The sequence below is a fragment of the Herpailurus yagouaroundi genome, unplaced genomic scaffold (genome assembly GCF_014898765.1).
Source record: "Herpailurus yagouaroundi ecotype Mexico unplaced genomic scaffold, PumYag 166, whole genome shotgun sequence".
Lineage (NCBI taxonomy): Eukaryota > Metazoa > Chordata > Mammalia > Carnivora > Felidae > Herpailurus > Herpailurus yagouaroundi.
Genome location: NW_024412407.1, coordinates 12,054,241 through 12,073,174, shown reverse-complemented (window position 1 = coordinate 12,073,174; position 18,934 = coordinate 12,054,241). Strand labels below are relative to the sequence as shown.

Sequence of the window (18,934 nt, the reverse complement as noted above, 5' to 3'; positions counted from 1 at the left end):
TACTATTGTATTACAAATATTATTAGGTAGTAGCAGAAGAAAACTTAAGCAGGGTATAGAAGAAGAGAGCTACACAGCAGTGCTATTTTTCTACAGGGAAAATCAGAAAAGCACCTCTAGTAAGGTTATACTTAAGCAGAGTCCTGAACGAAATGAAGGAGTAAACCATGGAGATACCCAGATGTGAAAAATTCCAGCAAAGACAAGACCAACTTGCAAAGGCCCTGTGGTAGAAGGCTGGCAGGTTCGAAGAACACGAAGGTGACCAAAATGTCTCAATTGCAATGAGCGAGAGAGGAAATGATAAAATAGGTATGAAGAGGTCCCAAGGACCAGGTCATGTAAGGCCTTCCTTTCATACAATGAAAAGAACTTGGAATATTATTCCAAGTAGAATGGGAAACTAAGTAGAATGCAAAGGTTCTGAAAAAGAGAATAATATGATCTGACTAAAATAAAAATTGCCTGGTTGCCCTTTTCGAATAGTCAAATTCCAGAACACTGTCAACACCAAATCCTGGAGAGGAGGTGGAGCAACAGGAAGTCTCCCTCACTACTGGTGGGAATGTGCAAAGGAACAGCAACTCTGGAAGACAGTTTGGCAGTTTCTTACAAAACTAAACATACTTAACCATATAATCCAGCAATTATTCTCGTTGGTATTTACCCAAAGGAGCTGAAAACTTATGTCCACATAAAAACGTGTACGTGGATGTTTATAGCAGGTTTATCCATAATTGTCAAAACTTGGAAGCAACCAAGATGGTTTTTTTCAATTTTTTTTAATGTTTGTTTATTTTTGAGACAGAGAGAGACAGAGCATGAACAGGGGAGGGTCAGAGAGACAGAGAGACACAGAATCCGAAGCAGGCTCCAGGCTCTGAGCTGGTAGCACAGAGCCTGACGCGGGGCTCAAACTCACAGACCACGAGACCATGACCTGAGCCGAAGTGGGACGCTCAACTGACTGAGCCACCGAGGCGCCCCCCAAGATGGTTTTTAAAAGGTGAATGGATACATAAAATGTTGAACATCCAGACAACACAAGATTACTCAGTCTAAAAAGAAATGGGCTATCAAGCCATCAAAAGACATGGATAAACCTTAAGTGGATATTACTAAGTGAAAGAAGCCAATCTGAAAAGGTTACATACTGTATCATTCCAACTATATGACATTCTAGAAAAGACAAAAGTATAGACAGTAAAAAGATCAGTGGCTGCCAAGGGCTGGGGGGAGGGAGAGATGAAAAAGCAGAGCATCAAAGATGTTTAGGACAGCAAAATTATTCTATACGACACTATAATGGTGGATACACATCATTACCTATTTATCTGAACTCACAGAATGCACAACACCAAGAATGAACCCGAATATAAACAAAGGACTTTGGGGGATAATGAGGTATCAACAGAGGTTTATCAGTTGTAACAAATATACCACTCTAGTAAGGATGATGATAATGGGGGGGGTGCACTATGCCAAGTGTGGGGGGCAAAAGGTGTATGCAAAATCTCTGCACCTTCTGCTCAATTTAACTGTGAATTTAAAACTGCTCTTAAAAAGTGACTATAAATAGTATGAATGACATATCCCTTTGGAAAACTGCCTAGGGGAGATTTTAAAGTAATGTTCCTCTTATGAGTTCTTAAGCCATCACATTTAGAATTTGTGGTCCACAAGACAAAGCTTTGAGACAAGAAAATCCATAATTAAATTTTGGCTCTACTACTGAATAGCTTCTGTTCTCATGTAAGTCATTTAACCTGTCTGGACTCTACTTTCTTGGTAAAATAATTACAATGATAATAGTCATTCTACAAAGGGGTTTGTGAGGTTCAAATTTAAATAGCTTTGGAAACTTAAAACAAACAAAAACTACCTGGCTGCTATTTAGAGAACAGATGGTAGGAGAGCAGACTGTACTCACAGAAACCAATTAGGAATTTACTGTGATAGGCAAGCAGGAGACAGTGGTGGCCTGTAACAGGATGGCAACAGTAGAGGGTGAAAGAGGTGGAATTCTAAATATATTTTTGGAGGTACAGCATATAGGATTTATAAATGAATAGGAGGATGTAGAGGGTAAGAGAGAGAGTGAGGAGAGAACGTGTGTGTGTCATCAAGAGAGGGGGAATCTGGGGAGAGAACTGTAAGTTCAATTTTGCACATATTAAGTTTGAAATTCCTAGAAGACAAAATGAAGTTATCTAAATAACTGCCTAATAATTATCATGTAAAGAAATGTGATGTTCATGCCCAACTTATTGAAAACACTCACTGTTTTGCAGTCAGACCTTAAACATGCATATGGGGAATATCAATATCTTCCAAACTCCAACATTAGTTAAGATATTATACCAACAGGTGTTTACATCAAGACAAACATGGTTTCAACCCCTAGTTTACAGTTTAGTGCAAGAAACAGAAAGATAACCAAGCACTTAAAATATATGCATTGTTAGTATGGGAAAAGTCCAAAACATAAGAAATTTAGGTAGAGACAAAAACTTCTGGCTAGATGTCAGAGTTCTCAGTAAATAAGGGAGAATATTCAGGAAAGCAATACAGGCTTGACTCATAAATTAATATAATCACTAGATAAATTATTTTAACTAGTTATTTATATGCACAACTTACTAGCAAGTAACACTTTAAGAATGGTATTATACATTAAATATAACTTCGATATAAAGTAATACATATGAAACCACGTTGCCCTAAAATGAGAGGTTTCTAAAAGTGTTACCAGGGGGCACCTGGGTGGCTCAACTGGTTACGCATCTGATTCTTGGTTTCAACTCAGGTCAGGGTATCATGGTTCATGAGTTCAAGTCTCACATCAGGCTCCGCGCTGACAGTGGAGCCTGCTTGGGATTCTGTCTCTCCCTGTCTCTCTCTGTCCCTCCCCGACTCACTCTCTCTCTCTCTCAAAATAAATAAATAAACTTAAAAAAAATAAAATCAAAAGTAAAAAGTTTTACCAGAACCTAAAGAAGTAAAAAGTAAGTAGATACTGAAATTCGACCAAAAAAAAAAAAAAAAAAAATCTCTCAGGAGAGTCCACCCAAGTGGAAACTGGTGGATGAACAGAATTGGAAGAGTAAAAAGAACATTCTATACCACAGAAATCACATAAGCAAAGACTCAGAATTAGTAATTATTAAAAGAGGGGCACCTGGGTGGCTCAGTCAGCTAAGTGTCTGACTTTGGCTTAGGTCATGATCTCATGAACTCATGATCTCATGAGTTTGAGCTCCACATTGGGCTCTGAACTGATAGTGTGGAACCTGCCTGGGATTCTCACTCTCCCTCTCTATGCCCCTCCCCCACTCGTGTTCACTCGCGTGCTCTCAAAAAAAATACACTAAAAAAAAAACTATGTCTGTAAAAAAAAAATTATTAAAAGAACTTAGAGAAAGGGGTGCCTGGGTGGCTCTGTCGGCTGAACGTTGGACTTTGGCTCAGGTCATAATCTTGTGAGTTTGAGCCCTGTTTTGGGCTCTCTGCTGTCAGCACAGAGCCTGCTTCAGATCTAAGCAGTCACTCTCTGCTTCTCCCCCGCTCGCACTCTCTCTCAAAAATAAACGTTAAAAAGATTTTTTAAAGAACTTAGAAAAAGAAGTCATCCATTCAAGAAATATTTACTACACACCTATTTTATGACAGGCCCTAGGAATCAAAGGTGAAGAAGACACCCTCTTAAAAAGTCTATAGAAGGTTTGGAAAGCAGACTACCAAAAGCAGTTGCAAGTGCTAAGACTAGGTTAAATTCAGGCAGTTACAGAAATACACAGGACGATTACCTAGGCAGAGCCTATGGGAACAGGGAAGGCTTTCTGAAGGATGTGACATCTAAACTAAAACATGAAATTAACAGGAATTAACCAAACAAGGAGTGAGAGGTGAGAAGCAGTGGGGACAGAGAATGAGAGGAAAATCAAAACAGCATCCAGAGATTAGAGCGTGTGCAAAGACCAGAAACAAAAGAGCACAACACTGGTAGGGGTGGTGGTGGATAAGACTGGGGTGTAACATTACTGGAGTGAATGAATGGCAAGAGCTAAGGCTGAAGAAATAAACATGAACCAAGCCATGAAATGATTTGTAAGCCATGTTAATAAGTACAGACTTTACCTAAGGATGTCTTCTTGGCTGTACTAAAAGGTTCATATCATAGAAAAAAAATAAAGTTTAGAGTAGTGAGATACCGGACTATCTAGAAGAGTGGTTCAAGTTCAATTATCTAGAGACTGGATAGTTAATAAAAATGAGTAAGGAGGACCTGTTATAACAAAATCCCAGGAGACAACAGGGAGTGGTGAGAACTGTAAGAGCCAAAGTTCCCTCTACACGGGTCAAACTGTGGCAATGAACAATGTGGCTCACAGTTAATAGATCTTCTAATTTGAAAAAAAAAAAAAAAAAAAAGCTTAAATTTAAAATTTCAAGTAAAATCTTCTGAACGATTAATGGCAATTCCATTTCTTTGAAACATGCTACAGACTAACACTGAAGGGACCAAACAAAACAAGACAAGTCAAACTGGTACCACTAGTCATCAGTTTCCAGTCTCTACTGCAGAACCTCAAAAACTACTAAGCTGAGGTCTCTGACTGGACCTGAAGGCAGCAGTAAGCTCCTGGACATTTAAAGAGGAATAACAAGGGGTGCCTGAGTGGCTCAGTCGGTTGAGCGTCCGACTTCAGCTCAGGTCATGATCTCATAGTTCATGGATTCGAGCCCCTTATCAGGCTCTGTGCTGACAGCTCAGAGCCTGGAGCCTGCTTCAGATTCTGTCTCCCCTCTCTCTCTCTGCCCCTCCCCTGCTTGCTCGCTATCACTCTCTCTCTCCGTCAAAAATAAACATTAAAAAAATAAATAAAAAATTTTAAAAAATACATAAAGAGGAATGACAAGTAACCACTGCTTGAAAAGGCACAGTGTCTGTTGGTCACTGTGGAGAAAGTACCTGGCACTTTGCTGGTCTCAGTAAATACTTAAAGATGAACTTAAACATTTTTGAACATCAGTGTCATGGCAGTAAACAGAACTATCTAATCATAGGAAGGAAAATAAAAGAAAAAACGAATCCAGTGTTCCTTGGCTCTAATCTTAAAACACTCTTGTACCAGTGTTTAGTTTTGTTCACAGTCATCTGCTACCACATGCTGCCTAGTGTTCATTGGCTATAACTGCCTCTAACTCAGAAATCTGGCCAAACACCAGTGACCACAATAAGCAACTATCGACTCCCACCTGGGTAAAGGCAATGAACTTAAACAGGATGAATGGTCACAGTGTATGTGAGAATGAGAATATTCTCTGCTTCACTTAAACACCCTACCAGGCCCTCCAATGCTAATTCCACACCCTATCCTAAGGCTGTCGACTGGTGCTAAAACTACTACCTAAACAAATGCTGTGTTCAATGTGCTGGGCAATGCCTACTAACAACAATGAGTATGCCTAGATAGTAGAGCTGGGAAGAAACCAGAATGGGATTGAGATTCTGCTAGAAGGGAGATGAAATAACAAAGAGGTAGGCTAAGAAAGACTGGAAATTCAAAACAGGTATGAAAGTTAAATAATTAAGACAAGAAAACAGGTAGCCCAGGAAACCCCTGAATCTGAGCACTTTTACAAAAAAATATTTATTAGAGACAGAGAGAGAGAGAGAGAGAGAGAGAGAGACAGGGCGGGTGCACGAGGCACGCGAACAAAGTGGGGGAAAGGGCAGAGAAAGGGAGAGGATCCCAAGTAGGCTCCACACTATCAGCACACAGACCAACATGGGGCTCGATCTCATGAACCATTAGATCATGACCTAAGCCTAGATCAGGAGTCAGATGCTTAAAAAGATGAACCACCCAGACACCCTGAGCATTTATATATTCAGAGTTCAAATAATCTCATTACAAGAGCAAAGTCTAGCAGTGTTTAAAATAAAATGTAGAAGATTCTTCTGCTGGTATTGGGACACAGAGATAACCAGTATTAAAGGTTATAAATTTATTTATTCAGAATAATCTTCATAAATGTCCCTCATCTAGGAAAGGTGAAACCAACAGGATACGAAGTCAGGATGTCAAGTTTTATGTGTTGTACCTTAGATATGGCTTTATTTTGCAATATGTTCATTCTCAAATAGTATCTACTGGGGAAAAGTAGAGAAAAATTGATGGATTTGGAAATCTTTAAGCAAATAGGCATCTTAGAGAATGGACACCCAATCCCCATAAAGTAAGATGTGAGACTTCCCCATATAAAAAAGTCATCATGTAAGAAATCCTTCTGGCTCAGAGGAATGACTTTAAACCAGAAAGGAGAGGTCTGTTACCCTAATGGGGTGGGAGAGATGACAATGACAATAATGTATAATCCTACCTACAGTAGCCCATGCAGAAGGTCTAAGTCTGATATTCCAATAAAAAGCAGGAACCAATATTCTGATGAAACGTTTACAGGAAGGAAACTTTACACTTTATAGAAAGAAATTAAGTAGACCCAGGTATCACAGAACAGTACAGAACTACAGAAATTGTCAAATGTAGGAATGGATAGTAGGATTTCAGGTTACCAATGATCAACAGTAAAGCTGAACACCCACAAACAGGTGAAGTAATAAAAGAAGAAAAGAAACTTAAAGCATCTTTAATGAAAAGTAACAGAAGGAGAATTATATAAAACCAAATGTTTTTTCAGATGCTCTAAGTCTGTGCTATATAATATAGAAGCCACATGTGAGTACTATGCACTTGTTAAAATTGCACTGGGGGGGGCGCCTGGGTGGCTCAGTCAGTTGAGCATCAGACTTTGGCTCAGGTCATGATCTTGCGGTTCGTGAGTTCGAGCCCCACATCAGGCTCTGTGCTGACAGCTCAGAGTCTGGAGCCTGCTTCAGATTGTATGTCTCCCTCTCTCTCTTTGTCCCTCCCCCCACTCACATTCTGTGTCTCTTTCCTTCAAAAATAAATAAACGTTAAAAAAAAATTGCACTGGTCCAAATCGCGATGTGGTATGAAAATAAAATATAAACCACAGTTCAAAGACTCCTATGAACAAATTGTAGAATATCTCAATAATAATTTGAAAGGGTAATTTTTAGATGTGTTAGGTTAAATAAGATACAGCATTAAAAGTAATTTCACCTGTTATACTTTTTCAGTTTAGCCATGAGAAATTTTTATTACATATATGGCTCCCTTTTGTGGCTTGCATTATATTTCTATCGGAAAGTGCTATTAAAATTTAGTCATGCTTAATGTGAAGCCTTAAATTAATGTAACTTTTAACATTTTCACTGAACTTAATATTGTTTGTTCCTCTAGTATTAAATTCCTCTTGGGTACATTCTAAATAAGATGATTTTAACATAAAGAACAATGACAGCTTACCAGACTGTCCAGAAAAGAGACTGTATCAAATTTCTGGGCAGAGGCTTGAGCCAGCAGGATTGTTCCACCAAATGGTAACCAGGCTCTTCACGTTATCTCTGGCAAGAGGGTTAAATAGAAAGAAAGCAGCCCTATGTACACATAGAACAAGATTTGACCAATAGTTTAACTAACTCCATCCACCACAACATGCTTTGTTTTTAGGAATATTCTCAATTACAATCCAAGTGTTAAATTTACAAAGTAAAATAAACACTTTTCATTATGATTTATTCAAATTTACCCATTCTCAGCAATTTTTAAGATATTCACCTTTGCAGGGCACCTGGGTGGCTCAGTTGGTTAAGCATCTGACTACTGGTTTCACCTTCTGTGATGATCTCATGGTTTTATGAGTTCGAGCCCCACGTCAGGCTCTGCACGGATAGCATGGAGCCTGCTTGGGATCCTCTCTTTCTCTCCCTCTCTCTCTCTCCCCCTCCTCTGCTCTCTCTCTCTCAAAATAAATAAATAAACTTAAGAAAAAAAAGATATTCACATTCGCCCTTTTGGAAAAGATTCTCACCTAACACAGATTCTAATTTGCTATCAAGGAAAATACACCTCTCTCACTAGGGTGAAAGCAAATAACAGTAACTATTTTTTATGAGATACTATGACAGACTTTAGAAGACACTGGGATTCTCATACTATAAACACTAATACCATTTCACAGTCCATGGTCCATCTAGAAATTTGAAGACAATATGGTTTTAGGAAATTAAGAATTTCATAAATAAGAACATAAACACTTGTACAAGACAGCACTGACTCAAAGAGAATACAGAAAAACAATTGTACTATCCCAGTATTAGAAGACTACTAGTTTTAAAAAAAGGTATTGGACTCAGCACAATGAAAATAAAATTGGGGGTGCCTGGGTGGCTCAGTTAGTTAAAGTCGGAGTCTTGGGGTACCTGGATGGCTCAGTCGATTAAGCAACTTACTTTGGCTCAGGTCACAATCTCGCGGTCCATGGGTTTGAGCCCCACGTCTGAACTGTGCTGACAGCTCAGAGCCTGGAGCCTGCTTCAGATTCTGCCTCCCTCTCTTTCTCTGCCCCTTCCCTGCTCACGCTCTCTCTGTGTCTCTCTCAAATATAAACAAACATTTTTAAAAAGTGGGGGAAAAAAAAAGGAGTCCAACTCTTGATTTTGGCTCAGGTCATGATCTCACGGTTCATGAGATGGAGCCCTGGGTCAGTCTCTGCACTGGCAGTGTGGAGCCTGCTTAGGATTCTCTCCCACTCTCCGCCCTTCCCTTGCTCTTACATGCTCATGGGTGCTCTCTCTCTCAAAATAAACTTAAAAAAAAAAGACTTAAAATTATTAAAAATGAAAAGAAAATTGGATTTTAGAGATCCAAAATTTCCTACAAATTAAAATATTTCTCAAGTCAAAGTTCTTTAGCACAAAACAATTTAAGGCTTCATACAGTGTTCTTAGTCAAACTACCATAGACTTCTGGTAACCAACTGCAGAAACAGAACCAATGGAAGACATCCAGATGGCTAAGGAGAAATTTGGGTTCAGGTGCTAGTTAATTTGAGAGTGAAATATACCAGTTATTCACCAGTTAAGCACCCAGATTATCCTAAATTCATGAACAAGCTACGATCTCTGACCATTAGAGTTTACTCTCCGGAGTTTTGTAAAAGAACAGGGAATAGGATCACCACTGACATTTCACTGCCTGTTTCCCATGCCCCAAATCAGAATGTTTCCCCTTTCTCCTTTTTGTATTTAGAGGGAAGGTGGGAATAGGGAAAACAAAAAGAAAACAGATCTGTACGTAACACAGTAAATTATAATTATTTATCTCTTTCCCTGTAAAACTTTAATTTCCTTAAAGAGAGAAGATGAAACCTATTCACCACCTCCCTATTGTTGGGACCTAACCCAGTGTCCGGCACTCATCTGCTATCTCAGAGCTAAACTAAATCACGGTCCTTGTGCTAGGGCCACTGCTTTCTTTTTCTACTACAAACCAATATCAAGAATAAATGCAGATTAAAACAATTAGGTCAATCCTTCCAGTTTTTACTTTTGTAAAAATATACATACATTAAATCTAGGTGTTTAAAAGCTATAAATATACATATTCTTTAAGGAAAAACATGTAGTTCCATACAGCTTCCTTTTACCACTATCACTAAGATCTTCCTCTCCTACCAACCCTATCCAGAAGTGACTACCATCATGAATTTGATGTAAATGAGATCACACTGTACACAACGTTCTGCTTTGACCTCACATTACATTTCTGAGGTCTCCTTATTTAACTATATCAGAAGGCAGCATGGCATAGTGGACTATGGAGCCAGTCAAGTGAGATTCAAATCCTAGCTTTCAATCACAGCTCTGCTATTTACCATCTTTGAAAGTGGTAAGTTATTTACTTCTCTATGCTTCAGTATTCCCATATGTAAAATGGATATAATGATTGTACCAATTTCTGAGTTCTTATGAGGACTAAAATAATTCATGTTTATACATGCTTAAAAGAATTCCTGGGCATAGACAGTGTAACTTTTTTTCTTGAAATATAAAAAAGTCACGAATGATGATAATCTAAGCAGATTTGGTAATTCTGTTAATATAACTATTTTATTATTTATCCATGCCTCCTATAGACAGACATTTAGATTTTTTTCCAAATGAACATCCCTGTAGAAATCTCCCTGGGCAAATGTGCCACTTTCTCTAAACTAATAATATCTTGAATACCTTCTGGATACGAGGATATGCACATTTTCAACTGTGTAACACTTACCCGATCCTGAGCTAATGGGTGAAAATTGATGGCTCATAAGTTTTTAATTGCATTTCACTGCAAATGAGACTAAGCATCTTTCCAGTTCATTAGCCATTCCAATTTCCTTTCCTCTGTTGTGAATTGCCTTAATATCCATTGTTCACTTTATTTGCATTTGTATCATCTGTCCTATTATTTTCATCTTCATATATTCTGGGCACGAATCCACTGAATATTGTACACACTGCACCTAACTCCCAGTCATGCCACTTATATATGAGTTAATTTGTGATGTATTTTATTAAACCTAAGGTTTTCTTTCTGAGGTAGTTGGATCCTTTATCTCTGATGTCTTTATCTTCAAAGGTTCATTCTTTTCTTGACTTGTTAAAGCCTCACACATCATAAAGACACATATTCTTTTTATTTTTTTTGATAGAGAGAAAGAGAGAGAGAGAGAAAGGGAGAGAGAGGGAGGGAGGGAAAGAGGGAGAGAGGGAGAGAGAGAGAGGGAGGGAGAGAGGGAGAGGGAGGGGGAGAGAGAGAGGGAGGGAGAGAGAGAGAGGGAGAGAGAGAGAGAGGGAATAGGCACACAAGTATGGAAGGGGGAGAGAGAGGGAAAGAATTCCAAGCAGGCTCCATGCTCCATGTGGGGCCCAATGTGGGACTTGATCTCATGACCATGAGATCATGACCCAAGCCAAAATCAAGGGTCAGACACTTAACCACCTGAGCCACTGAGGCGCCCTGTAAAGACCTACTACATTCTTCTGTATTTTCTTCCTTATTAAACAGTTGTTCGTTCTTAGTGTAAAGTTGAAACAGAACTGTTTTCTGCATATGGTTTGAAGTAGAGACCTGTCTTCCCTCCCATATGGAAAACCAATTAAAGAGTCCACTCTGTTTCCCTGATAGAAAATGCCATCTCTAGCACTTACCAACTTTTCAAATATGTATGAATCGATTTCTGAACTCTCTATTCTATTAATCTGCCTTTTCCTGTATTAAGACTATACTACTTTAAAATTTTTTTTAACATTTTATTTATTTTTGCGAGACAGAGACAAAGCATGAGCAGGGGAGGGGCAGAGAGAGGGAGACACAGAATCCAAGGCAGGCTCCAGGCTCTAAACTATCAGCACAGAGCCGGACACGGGGCTCAAACTCTTCGAACCGTGAGATCATGACCTGACCTGAGTCAGATGCTTAACTGACTGAGCTGCCCAGGCGCCCCAAGACTATACTACTTTAAATATCATAAATTTGCATTTTACTTTTTTGAGGTATAATTTACATAAAGTATACAGTTTGATTTTTTAAGTATTATACACCCTCAATGTGATCCAACCCAGATCAAAATATTAACATTTCTCATGCTCTAGAATGCTCCCTCCCAATCAGTACCATATTTCCAAGAAAATCACTATGCTGACCTCTATCACCATAGATTAGTTATGCTTTTTTTGTAATTAAGTAGGCTCCACGCCCAATGTGGAGCCTGAACCCACAAGATCAAGAGCTGCATGCTACACCACTGACTGAGCCGGCCATGCACCCTTCCTTCTACTTGTTTTTGAACTTCCTGTGAATGAAATCATACAATACGTAATATTTTCTCATTTCTTTTGCTCAACGTTAAGCATGGGAGAGTCATCCCATGTTGTGTGTAGCAATTTATTGTCATTGCCATCCATTCTAAACACTGCCAAGTTTAAAATCAGTCTTGCTATCCAATGGCGCAATCCCCTCCTCATTGTTCTTTTTCTTCTTTCGGACCTGTCTTGGTTATTCTTGTGGCTTTACTTTTGTATATGAAGGTCATTTTCTACAAAAAAAAAAAAAAAAATCCTATTGGGATTTTTGTCTGAAACTATACACAATCAATCACAGAGAAGTAACTTTTTTAGTAATATACTTCCCATATAGTATATCCTGCCTTTTACTCATGTCTAATTTTATGTCCTTAAATAAACTTTGGGCACTTTACAGAATTGGCTGTAAAGGAGAAAGTTTTTATTATATAACTGGCTAGTGCCAATTTGAATGTTGATTTTATATCCAGTAAAATTAAATTCTATTAATAGTGTTAGCTTCGGGGGCTCCTGGATGGCTCAGTTGGCTGAGCAATCCAACTCTTGATTTCAGCTCAGGTCATGCTTCCCAAGGTTGTGGGATCCAGCCCCACATCAGGCTCTGTGCTGAACATGAAGCCTGCTTAACATTCTCTTAAGATTCTCTCCCTCTGCCCTTCTCCCTTGCTTGCATGCTTTCTCTCTAAAATTTTAAAAATAGTGTTGATTTTTAAAAAATGTTCTAAGGATATGTTCATCTCATTTTTCCTTTTTCAATTTTTTGGATTTCTTTCTCTTTTTTCTTATTAGTAAAGACATATTTGCTTATTCTTGACTTTAATGGGAATGTTGCTGCTTGAAAGAAAGTTTGAAAGACAGTCTTTACTGAAAGAAAAAGTTCACTTGTCATGGTGTGAGGGGTTTTTAAAAAAACATTAATGAGTGTTGACTTTTATCATAAACTTTTACTACATCTTTCAAGACGGTTCCCCTAAATCTTGTAAGTTACACTGATATAATTTTCAAATAAAGAATTACCCCTACCATATCCTAATTAAAATTTTTATTTATCTATTCATACATAAGATTGCTACTATTTGGGCCATTTTGCATAAAAATAGAATTTCTGTTCCCCAAAGTATATGTGAAATATGATTATAAATATCACAATTAAAACTATTTCTCTGATACGCCTTCCCACCAATGAGAATGGCTAGAACAAAAAAGACAGATAATGAAAGTGTTGGCGGTGAAGGTATGGAAAAATTGGAACCCTCATTCACTGCTGGTGAGAAAGTAAAATGGCACAGCCACTTTGGGGAAACAGTCTGGCAGTTCTTCAAAAGGTGAAACATAGTTATCATATAATCTAGCAATTCTGCTCCTAGGTAAATAATCCAAGAGAAATGAAAATGTATGTCCACACAAAAATTTGTACACAAATGTTGACAGCAGGGCTTTCATAATAGCCAAAAAATGCAAATCAGTCCAAATATCTACCACCTGATTAAAGGATAACCAAAATGTGGTATATCCATACAATGAGATATTATTTGGCTATAAAAAGAATAAAGTGCACTGATACATGCTACAACATAGTTGGACCTTAAAAATATTATGCTAAGCAAAAGAAGTGAATCACAAATGGCCACACACATATTGAATGATTTCATTTATGCGAAATGTCAGAGTAGGCAAATTTATAGAAGGAGAGTAAATCAGTGGTTGCACAAGGATGGAGGGTTTGGGGAAAATTGGGAATGACTGCTAATAGGTACAGTTCTTTTTGGGGTGATGAAAATATTTTAAAACATTGTGTTAATGTCTACAGAACACTAAAAATGCTAAAAACCACTGAATTACACGTTTAAAATGGATAAGTGACAGAATTTGTGGATTATAGCTCAATAAATTTGCTATTTTTAAAAACCTATTCCTCTCAGGGAAATTTACTGCAACTTTAATTTCTTTAATGATTTTCTTTACAAGTTTGGAATGATTTTTTTCCTGGAAAATAATCTATTTCACCTGGTTTTTAAAAGTTTATATACATACATATACATACACATACATATATATATGTGATGTCTTGTGATTCCAAAATTATAATTGCACTTGTCATTATATCTCATTTTATTTTTTTTATATCTCATTTTAAATTTTATTATTTCCATCATGGTTTTTGATGAGTACATCCAGAACTTAATCAACTAAAAAGAACCAGTGTTGATTTGAGTAAACATTGCTCTCATTTTTATTGTTGATTATCTTCTATGTCACCAAATTCTACTTGTGTTTTTATTTCCTTCCCTCCTTCTTTCTTAGCTTTTGTTTTTTGTTTTGTTTTTTTTAGTTTTTGAGTTGAGTATCTGGCTCATTTATTTTCTTTCAACCTGATACATGCATTTAAAGTTACAAATTTACTCCTGAGGACCACTTTTCTTGTATCCTTCAAGTTCTGCTACAATGCTTTTGTCACAATTCAGCTTTAATTATTTGACAGTTTAATTTTTTTTTTTAAATTCTTGAAAATGCTTGGTCATTTTTTCTTCAATACCGCTTCTCCTTTATTCTCTGTATCTTCCATTCCAAAACTCCAATCAGATCTATACTAGAGCTTTTCAATCCACCTCTACAGTGGCTTAGCTTTTCTTTCATATTTTTCATCTTTTTATTTTCCTGGTTGGTGTCCTGGAAGATTTATCAGTTTTAGCCTGAAATTAATAAATTTCTCTTTTCAGCTGAGTGTAATCATTTTCTTTGCCCATTTATTGAGTTATTTTTATAACTAGCTATATTTTTTTATTTCAATTAGTTACTCCATATATCTCAACATATTTATTGCTTCTTGACTGTTCTTCTTATTCAAATATAATGCAATATGCTCTGAATGAGAAAAGGGGATATATTTTAAGCTAATACACTTTTATGTGAAATGTTCTTTGAATGTTATCCACTACAAAACTCTTCTTTAAAGAAAAAAAAAATCCACTTCTTAAAAGTTCTCTTGACTGCTATTCTACCAAATGTACCCCACTGTGCCTACCTGTATCAAGGCATGGAAAAAACAAGCTCTATTATTCCCATTTTAGAATGAGAGAAATTGAAGCACAATATGGTTCTTTTTAAAATACTTTCTCAACTTTTTTTTTGAAAAATATCAAAACCACAAAAAAGGTTGAAAAGTACAATGTCCTGCATACCTTTCACCTAGATTCAAAATTGTTAACATATGCCACATTTGATTTCTCCTTTTCTCCCTCTCTACATACAAATATACCACACATTTTTTTCTGAATCCATTTGTGAACCCATCGCAATATTTCACTTCAAAATTTTTCAGCATGTTATCTCTAAAGAATAAAGAACAAGGATAGTCTTAATATCCCATACTACTATCATACCAAAGAAATGATTAAAATTGAATAGCTTCTTACATGGATGTGCAGAAGCAAATTCAAAACAAGCATTTAAGTCATCTCACTAAATGTTCTTTATCTTGTTTTGTCTAAATGGGAGAACTGGTTCTCTGGTGAGATTCACACTCAATCTGTCATTTCCTTCCTTCAGTAACCCTGGATTAAATTTCATTTACTGCTTCTTCAGATAGGTAATCTTAAATCCAAGCATTTCTGAAAATCAAGCAATAATCTTCAAAGTTATTCAAACCTCAAAAATCAAGTACACTGTATTTCCGGTTTGTTTACTAACAGTAAATGAGTCTTAAATTGAGACAAACTAGTTAACTCTCTTAAAACTATACACTATTTTAATGTCCCACAGAAGTTTATAGTGTGCTAAACAATCATAATTTCACTCTTCCAGTTTTAAAAGGAAAAAAACTGTTGTTCTTAAGAACTTACAAACAGGACTGATAAGCCAAATGAACCTGCTCCACAAATAAGAAAACTAATGAATATATTCATGAACAACTCATTTTCTTCTATCAACTACATGAAAAACTAGTTTTTTAATGGGTACAACTTAAACTCAATCTCTGACGTTAGGAACTAAATAAGACTAAAAACAATAAAATCCTATCCTTGTTTTCAATGACCATACAAATCAGCTTAAGTGTTTCACACTGGAAGGAACAGCAATACAACCTAAAGCTAATAATGTTTAAAGGTGAAACTGTCATACAGATGAAAATTATATCCATAATCACAGAAATGTTTAAGATAAAAAGATGTTTAGGATCAATCTACAATCAAATAATAGTTAACAGGAGTGTTTACTATGTGCTGCTAGGCACTAAGTATATCCCATGATTCAATTAATTCAATCCTCATAGCAATCTCATTTCTCCACTGAGGAAACATAGGTCACAGAGAGATGCTAGCACAAAAGGAATTATGTAAGGGATAGGACTTGACTTCAACCTTAGAGTATAGAAAAGTAGAATGAGGTCATTTCAAAAAATTGGAAAAGCACAAGCCCTAAAGCATAAATATAACAAGTATCCAAGTAAGACCAAAAGAAAAGTTTCAAAGTGGAGAAATTAAGGCTGGATAAATAGGATGGGATTATAAGAGGTCTTACATACCTAGCAAATGGATGAAAATTTTATAAAACAGCTTGAATAGAGCACCACTACAGGCTCTTTATGTGTTAAAAGTGCCCTTTTAAAAAAGACAACCTGGTACAATACAGAATGAGAGAAATGAGAAGCAAGGTATTCTGTCCAATTCTAACATTTACATGCCAGTGCAATAAATTGTCTGATACCTATGGAACCTGAGAGTCCACAGTGAACCAACTGGGCCACCCATCACATCAATAAGGCCATCTATTACGAACAAGGAAGTAGTAAACAGAGCTGAACACACCCTGAATTATTTTCCAAATATACCTACAGTGAAGTTAAAAGGTACACTGAAAACTATGTCAGTAAGAAATGCTACATAATTAACATAAAATTACTTTTGCTGCTCAGTACTATGCCAAAAGAATTTGGCCAAATTTGGCATAAGCATAACTTTAACAGTATAAGTATTTACTTCATATAAATGCAACATCACAAATAAAGGAATTTATAAAATAATTCAACACACAGCTTCCTTAAATTGCTTTAGAAGTATTACACTATTTACCAAAGGATAATAGACACATAATTTTTATAAAAAAACAACTATTATGTAAATAATACTCTTTAAATTTAACGTCACACTCATTCATACACCCATCAAGAACTAGGTATTTATCACTCATATAATAAATTCCACAAATCTACATCAAATTTACAAAAAGAAGCTATCTCAAACAACTTTCCTCTTGGTAATTAAATTCTTTCTAAAGAGAAGAAATGTGAGAAAAAAAATCTCAAATTTGCAAAAACTAGATTACTCACCAGTAACTTGAGTTATCCTATTGGGTCTTTTCCCTCACAGATCCACCTCTCTTGCCCTTCTGTCCAGCATGAGAATCTTCCTGATGGGCATCCACTGGAACTGAGGGGGCATGCAGTACAGACGTATATGTAAGAAAGTTGGGGGGAGGGAATTTGGGAGATGCTAGAGACATGCTTCAGTGCACTTGCTTACCTTCCTGAAATTGGAAATTTCAACGGTTCCTTGGTCCTCGAGGCATTCACAATAACTTCAAAGAATGTGGATCTGTGGAGATTACCCAATAGGAGAACTCCAGTTACTGGTAAGTGATCCAGCTTTTTCTTCTCTATCAGAATAAGAAGATTAATTTTATTTGAGATTATTAATACCCATAGAACTATAGGGGAAAGGAATGTAAATTTACCAGGTAACTGTATATGAATGCACCAAAATAAACACAGAAACAAAATGCATTCCTGGCATTATCAGAAAGAGAAAGAAAAGAAAATACGATGTGAATGGTTTCATTTTTAAATTCCCATTATAATGGCAGCTATATATTAATATACAAAAATATCAGCTATCAGACTATTCCATTTCACTGAAACAACACCATCACTCTTTAATATTAGTAAAAGTATAATTAGTTGATCAAATCTGCCACTTCTTAACTAGTCATTGTCATTAGCCTTCACCAAATTTTGGTGTAGCAGCCACAGTGAACTACAATCTGTAAGACTTCAGATAAAAAGCATCAATAAAATTCCCTTTTCTAAGTTCTTAAAATAGCCACTTACCACCAATAAGAAACCAGCCACACACACATATAGAAGTATGCCAGACCACTGATAAGAATGCTGATTTTCATTTAAATATGTGCACAAAGTAGAAATCATAGTTTTAACTGTTATACTTTTAAAATAATTGTCTAAAAATGGTCCTGTCATTAAAAACAAAAACCAACAAAAAACTGACTTCTAAAAAAAGGTCTTCTCAACAGAACTTTATTTTGAAGTTCACATGAAAATATTCTATTACCTTTAATTCAATACATATTAATCAGGTAAACACTAGTTTCTGTTGAAGATAGAGATACATTTTAGTAATACTCCTCCCTCTTACCATTATGCTGCTAAATAATCATCTTCTGCCCTCAAGAAACAAAGTTTTTGTTTCTTAATTCTATAGAAACAAAGATAATGTATAGTTTTTCTCTGTTTTAAAAGTGAATAGGATTAAGAGGCGCCTGGGTGGCTCAGTGGTTAAGCATCCAACTCTTGATTTCGGCTCAGGTCATGATCTCATGGTTGTGAGATGGAGCCCCATATCAGGCTCTGCGCTGGGCATGGAGCCTGCTTGGGATTCTCTATCCCCCTCTCCCTTTGCCCGCCCCCTCCCCATAACAAAATAAAATAAAAATATTTTAAAAATAAAATAGGATAAAATGGTGTATAAACTTATCATTCAACAAAAATAAGTTGAACACGTAATTCTGATGAAAATATTACATCTCTTGTTATGATGGAATGTTTGCATTTGGTATAAGTCAACAGCACACGTCAAGATTTTTGCTAGATTGTTACTTAATTTGAAGATATAAATTGTCTTGTATATAAATTATATACTTTTTAAAATAAATCTGAGTTTTAAAAAATAGTTTAATGCATTTGTTTTTAAATGACCCATTCATACAAACAGGGTACTACACAGACCTCCATTTCTAACTGTAATACAGAGATGAATACCAAAGGGTCCTCTACTTAAGTTTTCCAGATTCCTAGTTAACTTCTAGTACCTGAACAGTACCTGGCATAAAGGTCCTACATGTTTGGATTAATAAAGT

At 36.4% G+C, this 18,934-nt stretch overlaps 1 protein-coding gene across 17 annotated transcripts in view; it reads right to left on the bottom strand.

Moving 5' to 3' along the window:
• Positions 1–18,934, bottom strand: part of YAF2 (YY1 associated factor 2) — a 76,458-nt gene that overhangs the window by 33,656 nt on the left and 23,868 nt on the right. For 2 of the 17 annotated variants that reach the window (XR_005794463.1, XR_005794464.1), the window contains exons 3-5: positions 17,305–17,437; positions 17,112–17,211; positions 7,398–7,495 (exon numbers count right to left, since the gene is read on the bottom strand). The exons of 3 other annotated variants lie outside the window; for them this stretch is intronic. Coding sequence is in view for 2 of the 14 variants with exons in the window: in XM_040488414.1 (XP_040344348.1) it covers positions 17,305–17,437 (133 nt within the window). In the remaining 12 variants the exon portion in view is untranslated. Of the gene's footprint in view, positions 1–7,397; positions 7,529–11,806; positions 12,016–17,111; positions 17,212–17,304; positions 17,438–18,934 lie in introns of those variants that run through there. 12 more of the 17 variants (XR_005794466.1, XR_005794470.1, XR_005794461.1 and 9 more) reach the window with 10 other exon arrangements.